General features: G+C 39.0%; 1 protein-coding gene across 1 annotated transcript in view; it reads left to right on the top strand.

Moving 5' to 3' along the window:
• Window positions 1-1,884: 1,884 nt before the first annotated feature.
• Window positions 1,885-17,205, top strand: part of DTWD2 (DTW domain containing 2) — a 97,308-nt gene continuing 81,987 nt past the window's right edge. Inside the window, exon 1 of the mRNA XM_032627602.1 lies at window positions 1,885-2,186. Coding sequence (XP_032483493.1) covers window positions 1,969-2,186 — 218 coding nt within the window. The 5' untranslated portion in view covers window positions 1,885-1,968. The remainder of the gene's footprint in view (window positions 2,187-17,205) is intronic.

Consider the following 17,205-nt stretch of genomic DNA (forward strand, 5'->3'; position numbering starts at 1 on the left):
GATATCAGTGTCCAAGCATCTTCTGCAGTTTGAAACGTCTCTGATGATGTCATTGGGTGTTCAGGTAAACTTTCTGAGTGACATACAGTAACAGGCACAAGGATTATTTAAATATAAGCTGTTGTGGCAATTTCTCTGAAGTTTATATCAAGTCGTTTAGCTTCAGTTTGCAGGGCTTCAGGAAAAGTTTTAAGTCTCAGTGATTCCAAGTCAAATGGATGGGAAGAAGTTGGAAAAGTTAGTTTAGAGAGTCGTAGCCAGATATTGGAGAAAACTAAAAAAATTCAGTCTAGTTTTTAGGTAAATTACAAAACCTCAAGGAAAGTTAATAGCAAAAAAATCTAATATCTACAAGTATGTATTATAATTTAATTGAAACCTAACTATTCTCTCTAAAATCTCACCCTGTTAACAAAGATAGCCGAATTAAGACTAATTTGTTTGCAAAGTAAGTCTAGATTTAGTAAACTTGACCTGATTATTTGTATAAGTCTAGCAAGAGTAGTGACTAACCATATAGAATCCTTTAAATCTGTATTGCTTGAACTTTTATAAGGAATCTCTGGTTTGAACTTTTTGTTTTTGTTTGTTTGTTTTTGCGGAACGCGGGCCTCTCACTGTTGTGGCCTCTCCCGTTGCGGAGCACAGGCTCCGGACGCGCAGGCTCAGCGGCCATGGCTCACGGGCCTAGCCGCTCCGCGGCATGTGAGATCTTCCCGGACCTGGGCACGAACCCGTGTCCCCCGCATTGGCAGGCGTACTCTCAACCACTGCGCCACCAGGGAAGCCCTACAGGCTTGATTTTAAGATGACTAAAAACTTAATAGTGAGATAAACACTTTAAGAAATACAATACTACTCTATTACTGTTAGTGATAAATCTTTGTTTTTTATTTAAACTTTAATAGCTCTAGAATCAAGATAATTATGATTGCAAAACTTAGCTCATATGACTGGTAAAAACTTAATATTTTTGTTTAAAACGATGAATGTTGGTAGAAGTAACAAAGTATTAAATGAAAACAATCAGCACCGATATAGGGCAAGAAGTAGTGCCACTTTCATTCTAACGTAAAGTTCATTCTGGCTTTTAAAAAACTGCGGGCTATATTGCTGTTTTCCAGAGCTGTAAAAAGTTGGGCAAGGTAGTTATTTTTCTGTGGCTTATTTTTCCCCTCATACATGAAATCTCAGCTCTCTTACTTTGATCTTAGTGGCCTCGGACAATTTAAAAACCGCATTTCAACAAATGTTTAGTGTCTAGCGTAAAACAGTATGCTTGATGACGAGTAGAAATACCAAGTACAAGACACAGGACACAGGTCCCTGCCCTTCTAGAGCAAGAAAGCCGCTGAAACAGACCAGCCGTGAATTCAACTTTCAATCGGTACAGCCTCTCCTTTGTAGGCCTGAAACAAGTACACAAGCTGATCAAGTACATCAGATGCTGAGACCGCTGTGCGCACTCACCCAGCTAATTCTTTTTTAAAATTTTTATTAAAAATTTTTTTACATTAATTAATTTTTGGCTGCATTGGGTCTTTGTTACTGCACGCGGTCACGCAGCTAATTCTTAAACTGCCATCCTAAGGGGGAAAACGCAGAATTCCATTATATTTTCACTTTTAAAGGGGTGAAAACAAGGAAAGTACATTCAAGTTTGCCACCTGAGGTGTTTTTAGAGGATTCCTTTACTTCTCCCCGAGAAGCTTTCCTAACCTCATCTGCTCCCCAGGAGAATCCACACTTCCCTTCCGGCTTCTAGGTGAACTGGCCCACAGGGCACAGACCAATGGGTTCATTCCTTGTCCGCTGCGGGGCGGGGTCTCCAGCCTGGGCTTCGTAGACCCGCCCCCCGTACGTGGCGTGCGTGCGTGGCGCCGGGCGGCGGAGGCTGGTTTCTCCAGCTTGTGGCGCCCCCTGGCGGCAGCGGGGCTTCAATGTGACGGTCGGACCTGAGCGCCTGCCATGGAGCTGCAGAAAGAGGCGCGAACACCCAGGGACCCCGTCGCGCGGCTACCCGGGGCCTCTAGGTCTCAGAAGCCGGACGAGGAGGAGCGGCGGGAGGGCGGCTCAGCCCCGGCGGCGACTGCCTTGGACGCGGAGGCGGACGGGGCTAGTGCGGACGGCCTGTGGGAACTGCCAGTGGAGCCGGCTGAGCGGAGGCCCGAGTGCAGCCGCTGCAGGTGACCGCCGGGCGGGGGCGGGGACTGAGGCTGGCGGCCGACTTGGAGGGGGATGTGTATCGCGGTGGCTGCCGCGCCCTCTGCCGGGGAGGCGGCAGCTGAGGTTCCAGGCCAGGGGAGCGCTGGTTCTGGCCTCTCCGCGCTTGGGGCGGCAGGGTCCACTGGTTGACCTTGGAATCACTGTGAAATACCTGTCACAGCTCTTTCGTAAGAAGCCATTTCTCCAGGTTCAGGATTATTTAGCCTTACTTCTTCCTGCAAGACACTGAGCGGGTCATGGGATGAGCAGACAGAAGTTCCGCTGTCAAGAAGCTTGAATGTCTGGTAGGGGAAGTAAGGCGTAATGACAGTAATATTTGTGAAAACACGTTTATGCTTACGTGACATAGTCATCTCACAGTAAGAAGAAAAAAAAATGGATCAGAGGAGACAATCAAGGTGGCTATTCCAGTAGTTGACATTGTATTCAGAATTATGAATTCACTTAGAAATATTTATTGAGCACCTACTGTGTGGCAGGCACTGTTCTAGGTTCCTAGAAACCTAGGCATGGATAAAACATACGTTATCTCTGCGCTCACTGGGTCACTTATAGTCTAATGGGGAGACAATTTATTAAACTAGCAACACCAACAATTAACATTATTTGACCGTTTGAATTATGCTGGTGTACTTTCAGGATTGTGAGGATTGCTTTCCCTGCTTGTTTGAATCTCATGCTATACAGATATACTATTATATTTACCTCTTGGGTGTTCAGGATCATTTCTCTTGGTTACTACCTCTCTGTTGTCTTTCACACTTTTAACAATTAATTAGATAGTGTCTCTACTTCCTCACCTGGGAATCACTCTGTAATTTGTCCTCAGATTCTAGGTGCTCTGAAATGGCTCTCACTAAAGTCACCATTAACCTTAATGAGGTGAAATCTAATGGATCCTTTTCTGTTCACTTTTTACTGGACCTCTTGGCAGAATTCTGCAGTTGAAATACTCACTCCTTGAAACACTGTCTCTTTGGTTTCGCTTTGATTTATCTGACTTCTGTATCCTAGTCTTCTTTGCCTATTCTATTAAAACTCTAAATGTTGGACTACCTCAAGGTCTTGGTTCTAGGTTCTCTTCTAACCCCACACACTTCTCACAGGTGATCTTACCAGTTTTCATGGCTAAGTTATCACCTCTACTCCAGTCTCTCTAGCTCAGACCTTTCTCCTGAGCACCAGATGTACGCATTCATTTAATCATTGAGTACTGAGTGCTTTGCTAATTACTGGTAATACGGTGGAGTCTTTGTCCACATAGAGTGTTCAGTTCGTTATTGGATACAGATGATAAACCAGTAAACAAGCAACTAAATATGTAATTACAGATTGGAAAAAAAAAGAACAGCAATGAAAGAAGTGGGATTCTGCCACAGAAAATAGCAGGATGGTGTCAGGAAAGATTTGTGAAGAGATAGCCTTTATATTGAGACTTGAAAGATAAGAAGGATTCAGCCAAGAGAGAAGTGTTCGAAGAAGGGGAACAGAAGAACCGGCTGGTTGATTGTCTTTAGCATTTGCATACTTGGAGTCTCTTACCAGGGCCATTTTGACCTTTTCCCAGAGCTGAATTGTAAGACCTCAGAGGAAGGATCTTGAGTGTAAGGATATTTTTATATTTTCTGAATGTACTATGTGCAGTAGATACTCACTAGACCTTTGACGAGGGTGAATAATTTGTGTCTAAAAGAGACTGTGTGTTGGAACAGACGGGGTGTGTGAATACAATTTATTTAAATAAGTTGTCTAAAGTTGTTAGGAGATAGCATTTAAGAATGCTTTGGGGCTTCCCTGGTGACGCAGTGGTTGAGAATCCGCCTGCCAGTGCAGGGGACACATGTTCGAGCCCTGGTCTGGGAAAATCCCACATGCCGTGGAGCAACTAAGCCCGTGTGCCACAACTACTGAGCCTGCGCTCTAGAGCTACTGAGGCCACGTGCCACAGCTACTGAAGCCCATGCGCCTAGAGGCCGTGCTCCGCAACAAGAGAAGCCACCGCAATGAGAAGCCCGTGCACTGCAACGAAGAGTAGCCCCCGCTCGCGCAACTAGAGAAAGCCTGTGCACAGCAACGAAGACTCAACACAGCCCCCCAAGAAAAAAAAAATGCTTCGAAGGGCTCTCACTAGGAGGTGGAAAGAAAAGTATTTCAAATACAAATCCAGAGCTAAATTATGCTAACTTTATCATGTAGTTTTTAGTCTACTCAGAACTGCTAGTTATAATAGTTTAAAAATTAGTCTTCTATGGCTAGCAAAGATTTATAATTTTTCTTATCTCCTCCTCTCTGCCCCATTAATAGACTTTATTTTTTAGAGCACTTTTATTTTATTTATTTTTTAAAAAATTTATTTATTTTATTTATTTATTTTTGGCTGCATTGGGTCTTTGTTGCTGTGCCCTACTTTCTCTAGTTGTGGTGTGCAGGCTTCTCATTGTGGTGTCTTCTCTTGTTGCGGAGCATGGGCTCTAGGCGCACGGGTTTCAGTAGTTGTGGCTCGTGGGTTCTAGAGCGCAGGCTCAGTACTTGTGGCGCACGGGCTTAGTTGCTCCGCGGCATGTGGGATCTTCCCGGACAGGGGCTCGAACCCGTGTCCCCTGCATTGGCAGGCGGTTTTTTTTTTTTTTTTTTTTTTTTTTTTTGCGGAGCACAGGCTCCGGACGGGCAGGCTCCGGACGCGCAGGCTCAGCGGCCATGGCTCACGGGCCCAGCCGCTCCGCAGCATGTGGGATCTTCCCGGACCGGGGCACGAACCCGTGTCCCCCGCATCGGCAGGCGGACTCTCAACCACTGTGCCACCAGGGAAGCCCGGCAGGCGGATTCTGAACCACTGCGCCACTAGGGAAGCCCTAGAGCACTTTTAGATTGACAGCAAAATTGAGAGGAAGGTACAGAGATTTCCCATATACTCTCTGCCCCTACACATACATAGCTTCCCAGTTATCAACATCCCCTACCAGAGTGGTACGTTTGTTACAATTGATGGACTCCATTGACACATTATTATCACTTAAAGTCCATGGTTTACATTAGGGTTCACCCTTGGTGTTATACATATTTTGAGTTTGGACAAATTTGTAATAACATATATCTACTATTATAGTATTGATAGCATACAGAGTGTTTTCACTGCGCTAAAAATCCTCTTGGCTCTGCCTTTTCATCCCTCTCTACCCTCTAACCTGATCTACTGTTTAAAAAATAAACATGACTTGCTGGATTTTAGCTTGTTTTTAGTTTCATTTAGTTAATCCTTTAGCATTATAATTCATTCCGACATTTCTGCACTTTGTTTTTTCTAGTGAAATTTTCTACCTTTTACAGACTCTTTCCCTTGGCATGCTGTGCATTTTGTTTGTTTTAATTGGTTGGAGTGCAGTTCTAGAATTATGGAGAATATTTAGGTGTTATCAGTATAATATTTATAGCTCTTTATATTTTATTTTATTAGGCGGTTAGGGTTTTAATTAGTTCCCTGAGTGAACTTGTTTACATTTATGCTTATAATAGTTTTTAAAATTAAAATGCATTCTTAGATTTGAGTGATCAGTAAGTCACAATTATTTGGCCATTTATTTAAAACACTATTCATTTCTCTAAACACATTACTATAATTGTCACAGCCTAAGGAGTTCTAGAGATTGGTTTTGTTCAGGAAGTGCAAACTCAATTTAACTTCTCAGCAGAATCTTGCTCGTTAGAAATACAACATATCTTAAACATTAATGAAATATTCTTTAAAAGATCCCAAACTAACTTGTTATTGCAAGATACAGATTTTATAAAAAGTGTGTCCCTGTTAGAAGGAACAGCATGTACAGGAGTACATTGTATAGAGTACAGTGTATTTGGAGAGCTTGGCAGAAAGGAAGGAGAGACGATTATACCACGATTAATGGTGGTTGCACTGGGAAGGGCCAAATAAACTGTGTTAGGGAGTTTGAGCCTAAAGCACTAGAACCCAACAAAACAGCTGCTGAAGTATTTTTATATTTGAATGGAGGTTACAACTTGACTTCTATAGGTGGCTTTTATCACAATTTGTACTCTGTTTTATATATTAAGAAAAATGCAAACTGAATGGTGATACAGTGGTAAAAGGCTTGACTGGGAAGAGTTAGGGCCTTATTCCAGTAAAATGCCAGACATCTTAATTTTTTTTTTATATCTTCTGTTTATATTCCTGCCTGAGGACAAGAGTTAGAAACCACTTGAAATTCATTGATCATAAGAATAATGGAATAATGTCTAAATACAGAGTATTTTTTAATTTGTCTGAGGGAGGAAGACAGCAGGGAGAACATGTACACAAACTGACACAGGCCCTGAGACAGAAATTTTTCTCTCTCCAGTGCTTTCTTCTTACGAAAGTACAAAGTTGTAAGGATTATAATAAGCCACATCAATATATTTAGCACCCGTTTATTAAGCACTGGTCATCTGCAGGTTATTCACCAAGCCTAGGTGCTTTATGTGTAATATTTTATTTATTTCTCATAACAGCATTCTAGAATTGATGATATCATTAGCTTTTAAATGATAAGAAGGTAGAGGTAACAATCAAGTAGCAGAGTTGGGTCTCCAGCTCCAGTCCACTTGGTTTCCAAGCTCTTGCAAATGCTTGGCTTTGCTCTACGCTCCACGCTTGCTGAAGAAGCCTTATGATTTTGTTTGCCGAGTGGATGTAGTCACTAGTTGAAGTGCAGCCACTAAGGCTGCAGGAGTAGCTCTGATTTTCATACTTTTTAAGCTGAAGTATGTTTACTTCAAGCTTAGTAACAGGATTCCTGAGCTTTGGTATTCTTTAGCTCCTTTTTTTAAAAATTAAGAGATATTTGTTGTATAATTTTGTATAAGTTTAAGGTGTACATCCTGTTGATTTGATACATTTCTGTATTGCAGTATGGTTATCACTGGTAGTGGTTAGCTGTTGTCACCTAATTATCATTTCTTTTTTTGTGCTGAGAAGACTTAAGATGTAGCCTCTTAGCAACTTTGAAGTATATTAGACAGTATTGTTGACTATATCACAATGCTGTGCATTAGATCTCCAGCATTTGTTCCCCTTCTAGTTCCAATTTTGTACCCTTTAACAACGTCTAGCTTCTTTATTCCATGTCTTAACCTTTTCCGTATTCTTTAGGCTTGGTTATTCTGGAGAAGAAGGTGATGGGGATAAAATAATGAGAAAGTGAAGCAGGGAAGGTTGCAGGTGTTTAAGAAGAATACAGGAGCCACAAACTGGCAGCCCCACAGATGTTTTGTTTAAAACTATATTTTTACCAATTTTAAATTACCAGTTGCTAATAGTTAAAAATGAAGATGTTTTATATCAAAATCCAGATTTCTGTTTTCTGTGAGAATGGGAAGATCTAGGAGCTTGGGGGCCAACTGCCTGAGCAAAATAGTTGGCTGAGCGGAGTATTGGTTGTGCCTTTAGATTGGGTGTGATCTGTCCAGGTCATCATTGTTCCCAGTCATTCCTGCTTAATTCAACTATGATTAACTGCCTGCCTCTCATAGGCATTTGCTTTTTTTTTTTTTTTTTTTTAACATCTTTATTGGGGTATAATTGCTTTACAATGGTGTGTTAGTTTCTGCTTTATAACAAAGTGAATCAGCTATACATATACATATGTTCCCATATGTCTTCCCTCTTGCGTCTCCCTCCCTCCCACTCTCCCCATCCCACCCTTCCAGGCTGTCACAAAGCACCGAGCTAATATCCCTGGGCATTTGCTTTTTGATCTGGGTCTCATGTACGTCATTGTGGGCTGGTCAGCCTGAGCAGGAGGGTAAATCAGTCTGCAGGTTTTGTAGGTAGAAGTGAAAAATGGTAATTCCCAAGCAATTAGTTTACAATAATTAAGATTGTTGAATTGGTATCAACACTTAGAAAACCAACTGTTTTGGTAAATTTAAAATAAACTAGATTATTGATGGTAATTTTTAGGGTAAAAATTTTGATAGTCTGCAAATTTAATTCTTTGTGCATTAACTAAGTTAATTTGTTCTTTCTTGTTAATACAGAAAATATGTTTATTCTTTGAACTAGTTCGTTCCTAAGATATGTGGGAAACTAATCATATGTTCAAAGTTGAGCAAAGATGATATATCTCAAGAGGGAATTTTTTCTTAATTAAGTCTCCAAAGAGGAGTGACCAATTTTAAGAAACTACTTTAGAGCTTTCTAAATGTTTGATTTATTTTCCCCAAGAAAAATAAGAACATTATTATTACCCTCTAATAGATAGAAGTTTTCTTCAAAGAATATCAAAGCACATTAATTTTTTAAGTATGTTTACATTTGCCCCAAATTAATAATTCATAACTCTGATAGTGCTTATGTAGTGAGAGAATATATTCCTTAATAGTCTAGTCTAAAATTTGTCTTTTTCATTTATTTTGTAAAATAGCTAATGTATTTTATTTTTTTCTTCCAGTTTTATTGAGATATAATTGACGTACAGCACTGTATAAGACGTACAATATAATGATTTGACTTACATGCACCATGAAATGATTAAGTTTATTGAACATCTATCATCTTATGTAGATAAAAAATAAAAGAAAAAGAAAAAAAAATTTCCTTGTGATGAGAACTCTTAGGATTTACTTTATTTATTTATTTATTTATTTAGGCCACTCTGCGTGGCTTGTGGGATCTCAGTTCCCCGACTGGGGATTGAACCTGGGCCACGGCAGTGAAAGTGCCGGATCCTAACCACTAGACTACCAGGGAAGTCCCAAGATTTACTTGATTAACAACTTTCATTTATAATGTACAGCAGTATTAATTATATTATGTTGTACATTATATCCCTGATACTTATCTATCTTACAACTAGAAGTTTGTACCTTTTGACCACCTTCATCCAATTCTCCTGCTCTCACCACTCCTCGCCTCTGGTAACTACAAATCTGATCTTTTTCTTTAAGTTTGTTTCTTGAAGTATAATTGACCTTTAGCACTATGTTAGTTCTTGGTGTACAACATAATGATTTGATATTTCTATACATTAGAAAATGATCACCATGATAAGTCTAGTTACCATTGTCACTATACAAAGATATTACATAATTATTGACTGTATTCCTTACACTGTACATTTCATACAGGTAACATTTATTTTGTAACTAGAAGTGTGTACATCTTGTATTTCCCTCACCTTTTTCACTTATCCTCTCACCCACCTCCCCTCTGGCAACAACCTGTTTGTTCTCTGTATCTAAATAAATTTGGCATTATTTTAAAAGACTTCACAGGTTACAAAGTGCTTTCTTACATGTATGTTTTTATTTACTATATACGACAACTTTCTGATTTAAATAGTTATTCTTTTTGATATATTCATAAGGTCAGGTGAGTAGTAGAGGCAGAGCTGCTTTAACTTTCATATTTTCATTACTGCATCACGTAATAATGAATTATACTAAAATGAACAGTATGACTTTCTTTGTTTTCCTATTGCATATAATACATACTTCCAGTGAGGTGTTCCTTTGCCTTCTTCTAATCCATAGATTCTTTTCCTTTTCCTTTGTCCATGGCTATTTTTAATTATTTTGGGATGGGCAATTTTAATTATTGTCTTTTTTAAGGTCCACCTTTTACCTCCTGAATCCTTTACCTGCCTATGGTCAGCTTCTCATTTCTCTTGGTGGCTCTTCACATTTCAATTAGAAAGGCAAATTTGAAGGTATTATTGATTGATAGGTTTTTTTTTTTCTCTGCTGAGTTTTTAGTTTGCTTGTTTCTTGTTTTTTGTCTACTGGAAGCCTAGTGGAAAAGTTGTGGGGAAAAAGGGAGCAGTGAAGTGAAGTAAGTAGAAGTGTTCCAGGATTAATCAAGGAAAAAAATGGAAAGGTATGGAATGATTCTCCTGACCTTGCGAAGAGTTAGAGAGACTGACCTGATAGAAATGTGTCTGATCTCACAGGTGTGACCCCTAGGAATAAATAAAAATAAGAATAAAAAAAAGAAAAGAAAACTGAACAGACATACCAGTGACTGCACACTACAAGAGGAGGGAGTCTGCAGGTTAAGTCCAGGCAAGTTTCCAAAGAACAGCATCCAGAAGAATTAAATAGAATCCAGAGTTTCTACACTACATTGTCTAAAATGTCTAGTTTTTAACCAAAGCTTACTAGACATGCAAAGAAACAGGAAAGTGTGACTCACATACAGGGAAAACAACAGCAAATAGAAACTGTCTTTGAGTGGATCCAGATTTTGGATATAGTAGAAAAATACTTCAAAGCAACTCTTATAATAGGTTCAAAGAATTAAAGGAAAAAAAATGTAATGACTGTGACTCAACAGAGACTCAATAGAGTTAAAAATTATTTTTAAAAGTCTATGCAAAATGTCATTGTAGGTTCATCATTTGTAACAAATGTACCACTCTGATGGGAGATATTGATAATGGGGAGGCTATGCATGTCTTTGGGCAGAGGGTATATAGAAAATCTCTGTAGCTTCCCATCAGTTTTGCTGTGAATCTAAAACAGCTGTAAAAAAAAAATCTTAAAAAAAAGAGATGTGTATGATCTACTTGTTTATGTAAATCTGTTATTTGGCAGGTCAATTAAAAAAAATCAGGTTAATATGTATATAACATATTTATCATTTGAACCATTTATAAGTGTACAATTCAGTGACATTAAATACATTCATAATGTTGTGTAACTATCACTACTATCTATACCCAGAAAATTTTCATCATCCCCAGTATAAACTCTGTACCCATTAATTAATATCTTCTTATCCCCTCCTCCCCCCAGCCCCTGGTAATCTCTATTCTCCTTTCTGTTTCTATGAATCTACCTATTCTAGATACTTTGTATAATCACACAATATTTGTTCTCTGTCTGACATTTCACTAAGAATAATGCTTTCAAGGTCCATCCATGTTATAGCATATATCAGAATTTCATTTTTATGGCTGAATTGTATGTATATGCCATCTTAATTTATCTATTATCCATTCTTTTGTTGATGGACACTTGGTTTGTTTCCATTTTTTTGGGTATTGTGAATAGTGTTGCCATGAACGTTGGTATACAAATATTTATTCTAGTTCCTGCTTTTAATTCTTTTGGATATATACCTAGGAGTGGAATTGCTGGGTCATATGGTAGTTCTGTGTTTAACTTTTTGAGGAATTGCCAGACTGTTTTCCATAGCAGCTGCAACCATTTTACATTCCCCTCAGCAATGCACAGGAGTTCCAATTTCCACAAAATTGAAGGTACACAGTTATCTGAGTAGTTAACAAAGCATATATATCACCCTTAATGTACTTGAAATTGAATCTTTAATACAAACCCTCAAAGAAAGAAATCACTGAAAAAATGCAGCAATTATCATAAGTAAGGATCTTGCTGTGCTATGCGGCTACTTCCCACTAGCTATGTATTTTACGTTTGGTAGTGTATATATGTCCATGCCACTCTCTCACTTTGTCACAGCTTACCCTTCCCCCTCCCCATATCCTCAAGTCCATGCTCTAGTAGGTCTGTGACTTTATTCCCGTCTTACCCCTCGGTTCTTCATGACCTTTTTTTTCTTTTTTCTTAGATTCCATTTATATGTGTTAGCATACGGTATTTGTTTTTCTCTTTCTGACTTACTTCACTCTGTATGATAGATTCTAGGTCCATCCACCTCACTTGTAGCGCTCATACATGGCCTTCCTCCTTACTTATGGTCATTCTGTTCAGGTGCCCATCATGACAGCATCAGTGTAGCTGTTTACTGAGGTCGGTTGATGCAAACTGGCTGAGTCATTCTGCCTACTTGGTTGAATAGTGCCTCTTCTGTGATAGATACTCTCTGGCATTTACAGGAGATAAAAAGATTGTCAAATATTTTTCTATATATCCATCCACATTGCCTCGACCACAGAACCCTTTCTGCTATCTTAATATTTCTTTCATGCCCCTGATAAATCTAGCATGGCAGCTAAAATTGAACCTACTAATTGAGTTTTTGGTATTGTCATCTCCACTTGATATACACAGCTCAGACTGATGAGTTAAATATGATGGGCGCTGCCAGTAATACATCTCTCTGATCCTCAGGGTAAGTGCACTAACTTTTTCCTTCCATCTGTGACTACAATAATGTTTTTACTATAATAACCTGGGTGACAGCTCCATTTTTCCTTCTCAAGATTGCTTTGGCTATTCGGGGTCTTTTGTGTTTCCATACAAATTGTGAAATTTTTTGTTTTAGTTCTGTGAAAAATGCCAGTGGTAGTTTGATAGGGATTACATTGAATCTGTAGATTGCTTTGGGTAGTAGAGTCATTTTCACAATGTTGATTCTTCCAATCCAAGAACATGGTATCTCTCTCCATCTATTTGTATCATCTTTAATTTCTTTCATCAATGTCTTATAATTTTCTGCATACAGGTCTTTTGTCTCCTTAGGTAGGTTTATTCCTAGATACTTTATTCTTTTTGTTGCAATGGTAAATGGGAGTGTTTTCTTGATTTCACTTTCAGATTTTTCATCATTAGTGTATAGGAATGCCAGAGATTTCTGTGCATTAATTTTGTATCCTGCTACTTTACCAGATTCATTGATTAACTCTGGTAGTTTTCTGGTAGCATCTTTAGGATTCTCTATGTATAGAATCATATCATCTGCAAACAGTGACAGCTTTACTTCTTGTTTTCCGATTTGGATTCCTTTTATTTTATTTTCTTCTCTGATTGCTGTGGCTAAACTTCCAAAACTATGTTGAGTAAGAGTGGTGAGAGTGGGCAGCCTTGTCTTGTTCCTGATATTAGTGGAAATGCTTTCAGTTTTTCACCATTGAGGACGACGTTGGCTGTGGGTTTGTCATATATGGCCTTTATTATGTTGAGGAAAGTTCTCTCTATGCCTACTTTCTGCAGGTTTTTTTAAATCATAAATGGGTGTTGAACTTTGTCGAAAGCTTTCTCTGCATCTATTGAGATGATCATATGGTTTTTCTCCTTCAGTTTGTTAATATGGTGTATCACGTTGATTGATTTGCATATATTGAAGAATCCTTGCATTCCTGGGATAAACCCCACTTGATCATGGTGTATGATCCTTTTAATGTGCTGTTGGATTCTGTTTGCTAGTATTTTGTTGAGGATTTTTGCATCTATGTTCATCAGTGATATTGGCCTGTAGTTTTCTTTCTTTGTGACATCTTTGTCTGGTTTTGGTATCAGTGTAATGATGGCCTCATAGAATGAGTTTGGGAGTGTTCCTCCCTCTGCTATATTTTGGAAGAGTTTGAGAAGGATAGGTGTTAGCTCTTTTCTACATGTTTGATAGAATTTGCCTGTGAAGCCATGTGTTCCTGGGCTTTTGTTTGTTGGAAAATTTTTCATCACAGTTTCAATTTCAGTGCTTGTGATTGGTCTGTTCATATTTTCTATTTCTTCCTGGTTCAGTCTCGGCAGGTTGTGCATTTCTAAGAATTTGTCGATTTCTTCCAGGTTGTCCATTTTATTGGCATAGAGTTGCTTGTAGTAATCTCTCATGATCCTTTGTATTTCTTCAGTATTAGTTGTTACTTCTCCTTTTTCATTTCTAATTCTGTTGATTTGAGTCTTCTCCCTTTTTTTCTTGATGAGTCTGGCTAATGGTTTATCAATTTTGTTTATCTTCTCAAAGAAGCAGCTTTTAGTTTTATTGGTCTTTGCTGTCGTTTCCTTCATTTCTTTTTCATTTATTTCTGATCTGATCTTTATGATTTCTTTCCTTATGCTAACTTTGAGGTGTTTTTGTTCTTCTTTCTCTAATTGCTTTAGGTGCAAGGTTAGGTTGTTTATTTGAGATGTTTCCTGTTTCTTAAGTTAGGATTGTATTGCTATAAACTTCCCTCTTAGAACTGCTTTTGCTGCATCTCATAGGTTTTGGGTCGTGGTGTCTCCATTGCCATTTGTTTCTAGGTATTTTTTGATTTCCTTTTTGATTTCTTCAGTGATTACTTCGTTATTAAGTAGTGTATTGTTTAGCCTCCATGTGTTTGTATTTTTTACAGATCTTTTCCTGTAATTGATATCTAGTCTCATAGCATTGTGGTCTGAAAAGATACTTGATACGATTTCAATTTTCTTAAATTTACCAAGACTAGATTTGTGACCCAAGATATGATCTATCCTGGAGAATGTTCCATGAGCACTTGAGAAAAATGTGTTTCTGTTGTTTTTGGATAGAATGTTCTATAAATATCAATTAAGTCCATCTTGTTTAATGTATCATTTAAAGCTTGTGTTTCGTTATTTATTTTGATTTTGGATGATCTGTCCATTGGTGAAAGTGGGGTGTTAAATCCCCTACTATGATTGTGTTACTGTTGATTTCCCCTTTTATGCCTGTTAGTATTTGCCTTATGTATTGAGGTGCTCCTATGTTGGGTGCATAAATATTTACAATTGTTATATCTTCTTCTTGGATCGATCCCTTGATCATTATGTAGTGTCCTTCTTTGTCTCTTGTAATAGTCTTTATTTTAAAGTCTGTTTTGTCTGATATGAGAATTGCTACTCCAGCTTTCTTCTGATTTCCATTTGCATGGAATATCTTTTTCCATCCCCTCACTTTCAGTCTGTATGTGTCTCTAGGTCTGAAGTGGGTCTCTTGTAGACAGCATATATATGGGTCTTGTTTTTGTATCCATTAATCCGGTCTGTGTCTTTTGGTGGGAGCATTTAATCCATTTACACTTAAGGTAATTATTGATATGTATGTTCCTATTCCCATTTTCTTAATTGTGTTGGGTTTGTTATTGTAGGTCTTTTCCTCCTCTTGTGTTTCTTGCCTAGGGAAGTTCCTTTAGCATTTGTTGTAAAGCTGGTTTGGTGGTGCTGAACTCTCAGCTTTTGCTTGTCTGTAAAGGTTTTAATTTCTCCATCAAATCTGAATGAGATCCTTGCTGTGTAGAGTAATCTTGGTTGTAGGTTTTTCTCTTTCATCACTTTAAACATGTCCTGCCACTGGGGACAGATACCAAAAACAACAGGAACTGCGAACCTGCAGCCTGCGAAAAGGAGACCCCAAACACAGTAAGATAAGCAAAATGAAATGCCTCCCTTCTGGCTTGCAGAGTTTCTGCTGAAAGATCAGCTGTTAACCTTATGGGGATTCCCTTGTGTGTTATTTATTGTTTTTCCCTCGCTGCTTTTAATATGTTTTCTTTGTATTTAAGTTTTGATAGTTTGATTAATATGTGTCTTGGCGTGTTTCTCCTTGGATTTATCCTGTATGGGACTCTCTGTGCTTCCTGGACTTGATTAACTATTTCCTTTCCCATATTAGGGAAGTTTTCAACTATAATCTCTTCAAATATTTTCTCAGTCCCTTTCTTTTTCTCTTCTTCTTCTGGGCCCCTTATAATTCAAATTTTGGTGTGTTTAATGCTGTCCCAGAGGTCTCTGAGACTGTCCTCAGTTCTTTTCATTTTTTTGTCTTTATTCTGCTCTGCAGTAGTTATTTCCACTATTTTATCTTCCAGGTCACTTATCCGTTCTTCTGCCTCAGTTATTCTGCTAGTGATCCCTTCTAGAGTATTTTTAATTTCATTTATTATGTTGTTCATCATTGCTTGTTTCCTCTTTAGTTCTTCTATGTCCTTGTTAAATGTTTCTTGCATTTTCTCTATTCTATTTCCAAGATTTTGGATCATCTTTACTATCATTATTCTGAATTTTTTTTCAGGTAGACTGCCTATTTCCTCTTCATTTGTTAGGTCTGGTGGGTTTTTACCTTGCTCCTTCATCTGCTGTGTGTTTTTCTGTCTTTTCATTTTGCTTATCTTACTGTGTTTGGGGTCTCCTTTTCACAGGCTGCACGTTCGTAGTTCCTGTTGTTTTTGGTGTCTGTCCCCAGTGGCTAAGGTTGGTTCAGTGGGTTGTGTAGGTTTCCTGGTGGAGGGGACTAGTGCCTGTGTTCTGGTGGATGAGGCTGGATCTTGTCTTTCTGGTGGGCAGGTCCACGTCTGGTGGTGTGTTTTGGGGTGTCTGGGGCCTTTTTATGGTTTTAGGCAGCCTCTGTGCTAATGGGTGGGGTCGTGTTCCTGTCTTGCTAGTTGTTTGGCATAGGATGTCCAGCACTATAGCTTGCTCATCGTTGAGTGAAGCTGGTTGTTGGTGTTGAGACAGAGATCTCTGGGAGATTTTCACTGTTTGATATTATGTGGAGCTGGGAGGTCTCTTGTGGACCAGTGTTGAAGCTGGCTGTCCCACCTCATTGGCACAACTCTGACTCCTGGCTGGAGTACCAAGAGACTGTCCTCCACACAGCTCAGGATAAAAGGGAGAATAAATAGAAAGAAAGAAGGAGAATAAAAAAAAAGTAAGATAAAATAAAATAGTTATTAAAATAAAAAATAATTATTAAGAAAAAAAGTTTTGAATAGTGAACAACAAAACAAAACAAACAAACAAAAAAAGGATGGACAGAACCCTAGGACAAATGGTGAAAGCAAAGCTATACAGACAAAATCTCACACAGAAGCATAACCATACACACTCACAAAAAGAGGAAAAGGGGAAAATATAATCTATCTTGCTCCCAAAGTCCTCCTCCTCAATTTGGGATGATTCGTTGTCTATTTAGGTATTCCACAGATGCAGGGTACATCAAGTTGATTGTGGAGCTTTAATCCGCTGCTTTTGAGGCTTCTGGGAGAAATTTCCCTTTCTCTTCTTTGTTCGCATAGCTCCCAGGGTTCAGCTTTGAATCTGGCCCCGCCTCCATGTGTAGGTCACCAGAGGGCGTCTGTTCTTCGCTCAGACAGAACGGGGTTAAAGGAGCCGCTGATTCGGGGGCTCTGGCTCACTCAGGCCGGGGGGAGGGAGGGGTACGGATGCGGGGTGAGCCTGCGGCGGCAGAGGCCAGTGTGGTGTTGCACCAGCCTGAGGCATGCTGTGTGTTCTCCCGGGGAAGTTGTCCCTGGATCCCGGGACCCTGGCAGTGGTGGGCTGCAC

This window comes from Phocoena sinus, chromosome 3 (assembly GCF_008692025.1).
Source record: "Phocoena sinus isolate mPhoSin1 chromosome 3, mPhoSin1.pri, whole genome shotgun sequence".
Taxonomy (NCBI): domain Eukaryota; kingdom Metazoa; phylum Chordata; class Mammalia; order Artiodactyla; family Phocoenidae; genus Phocoena; species Phocoena sinus.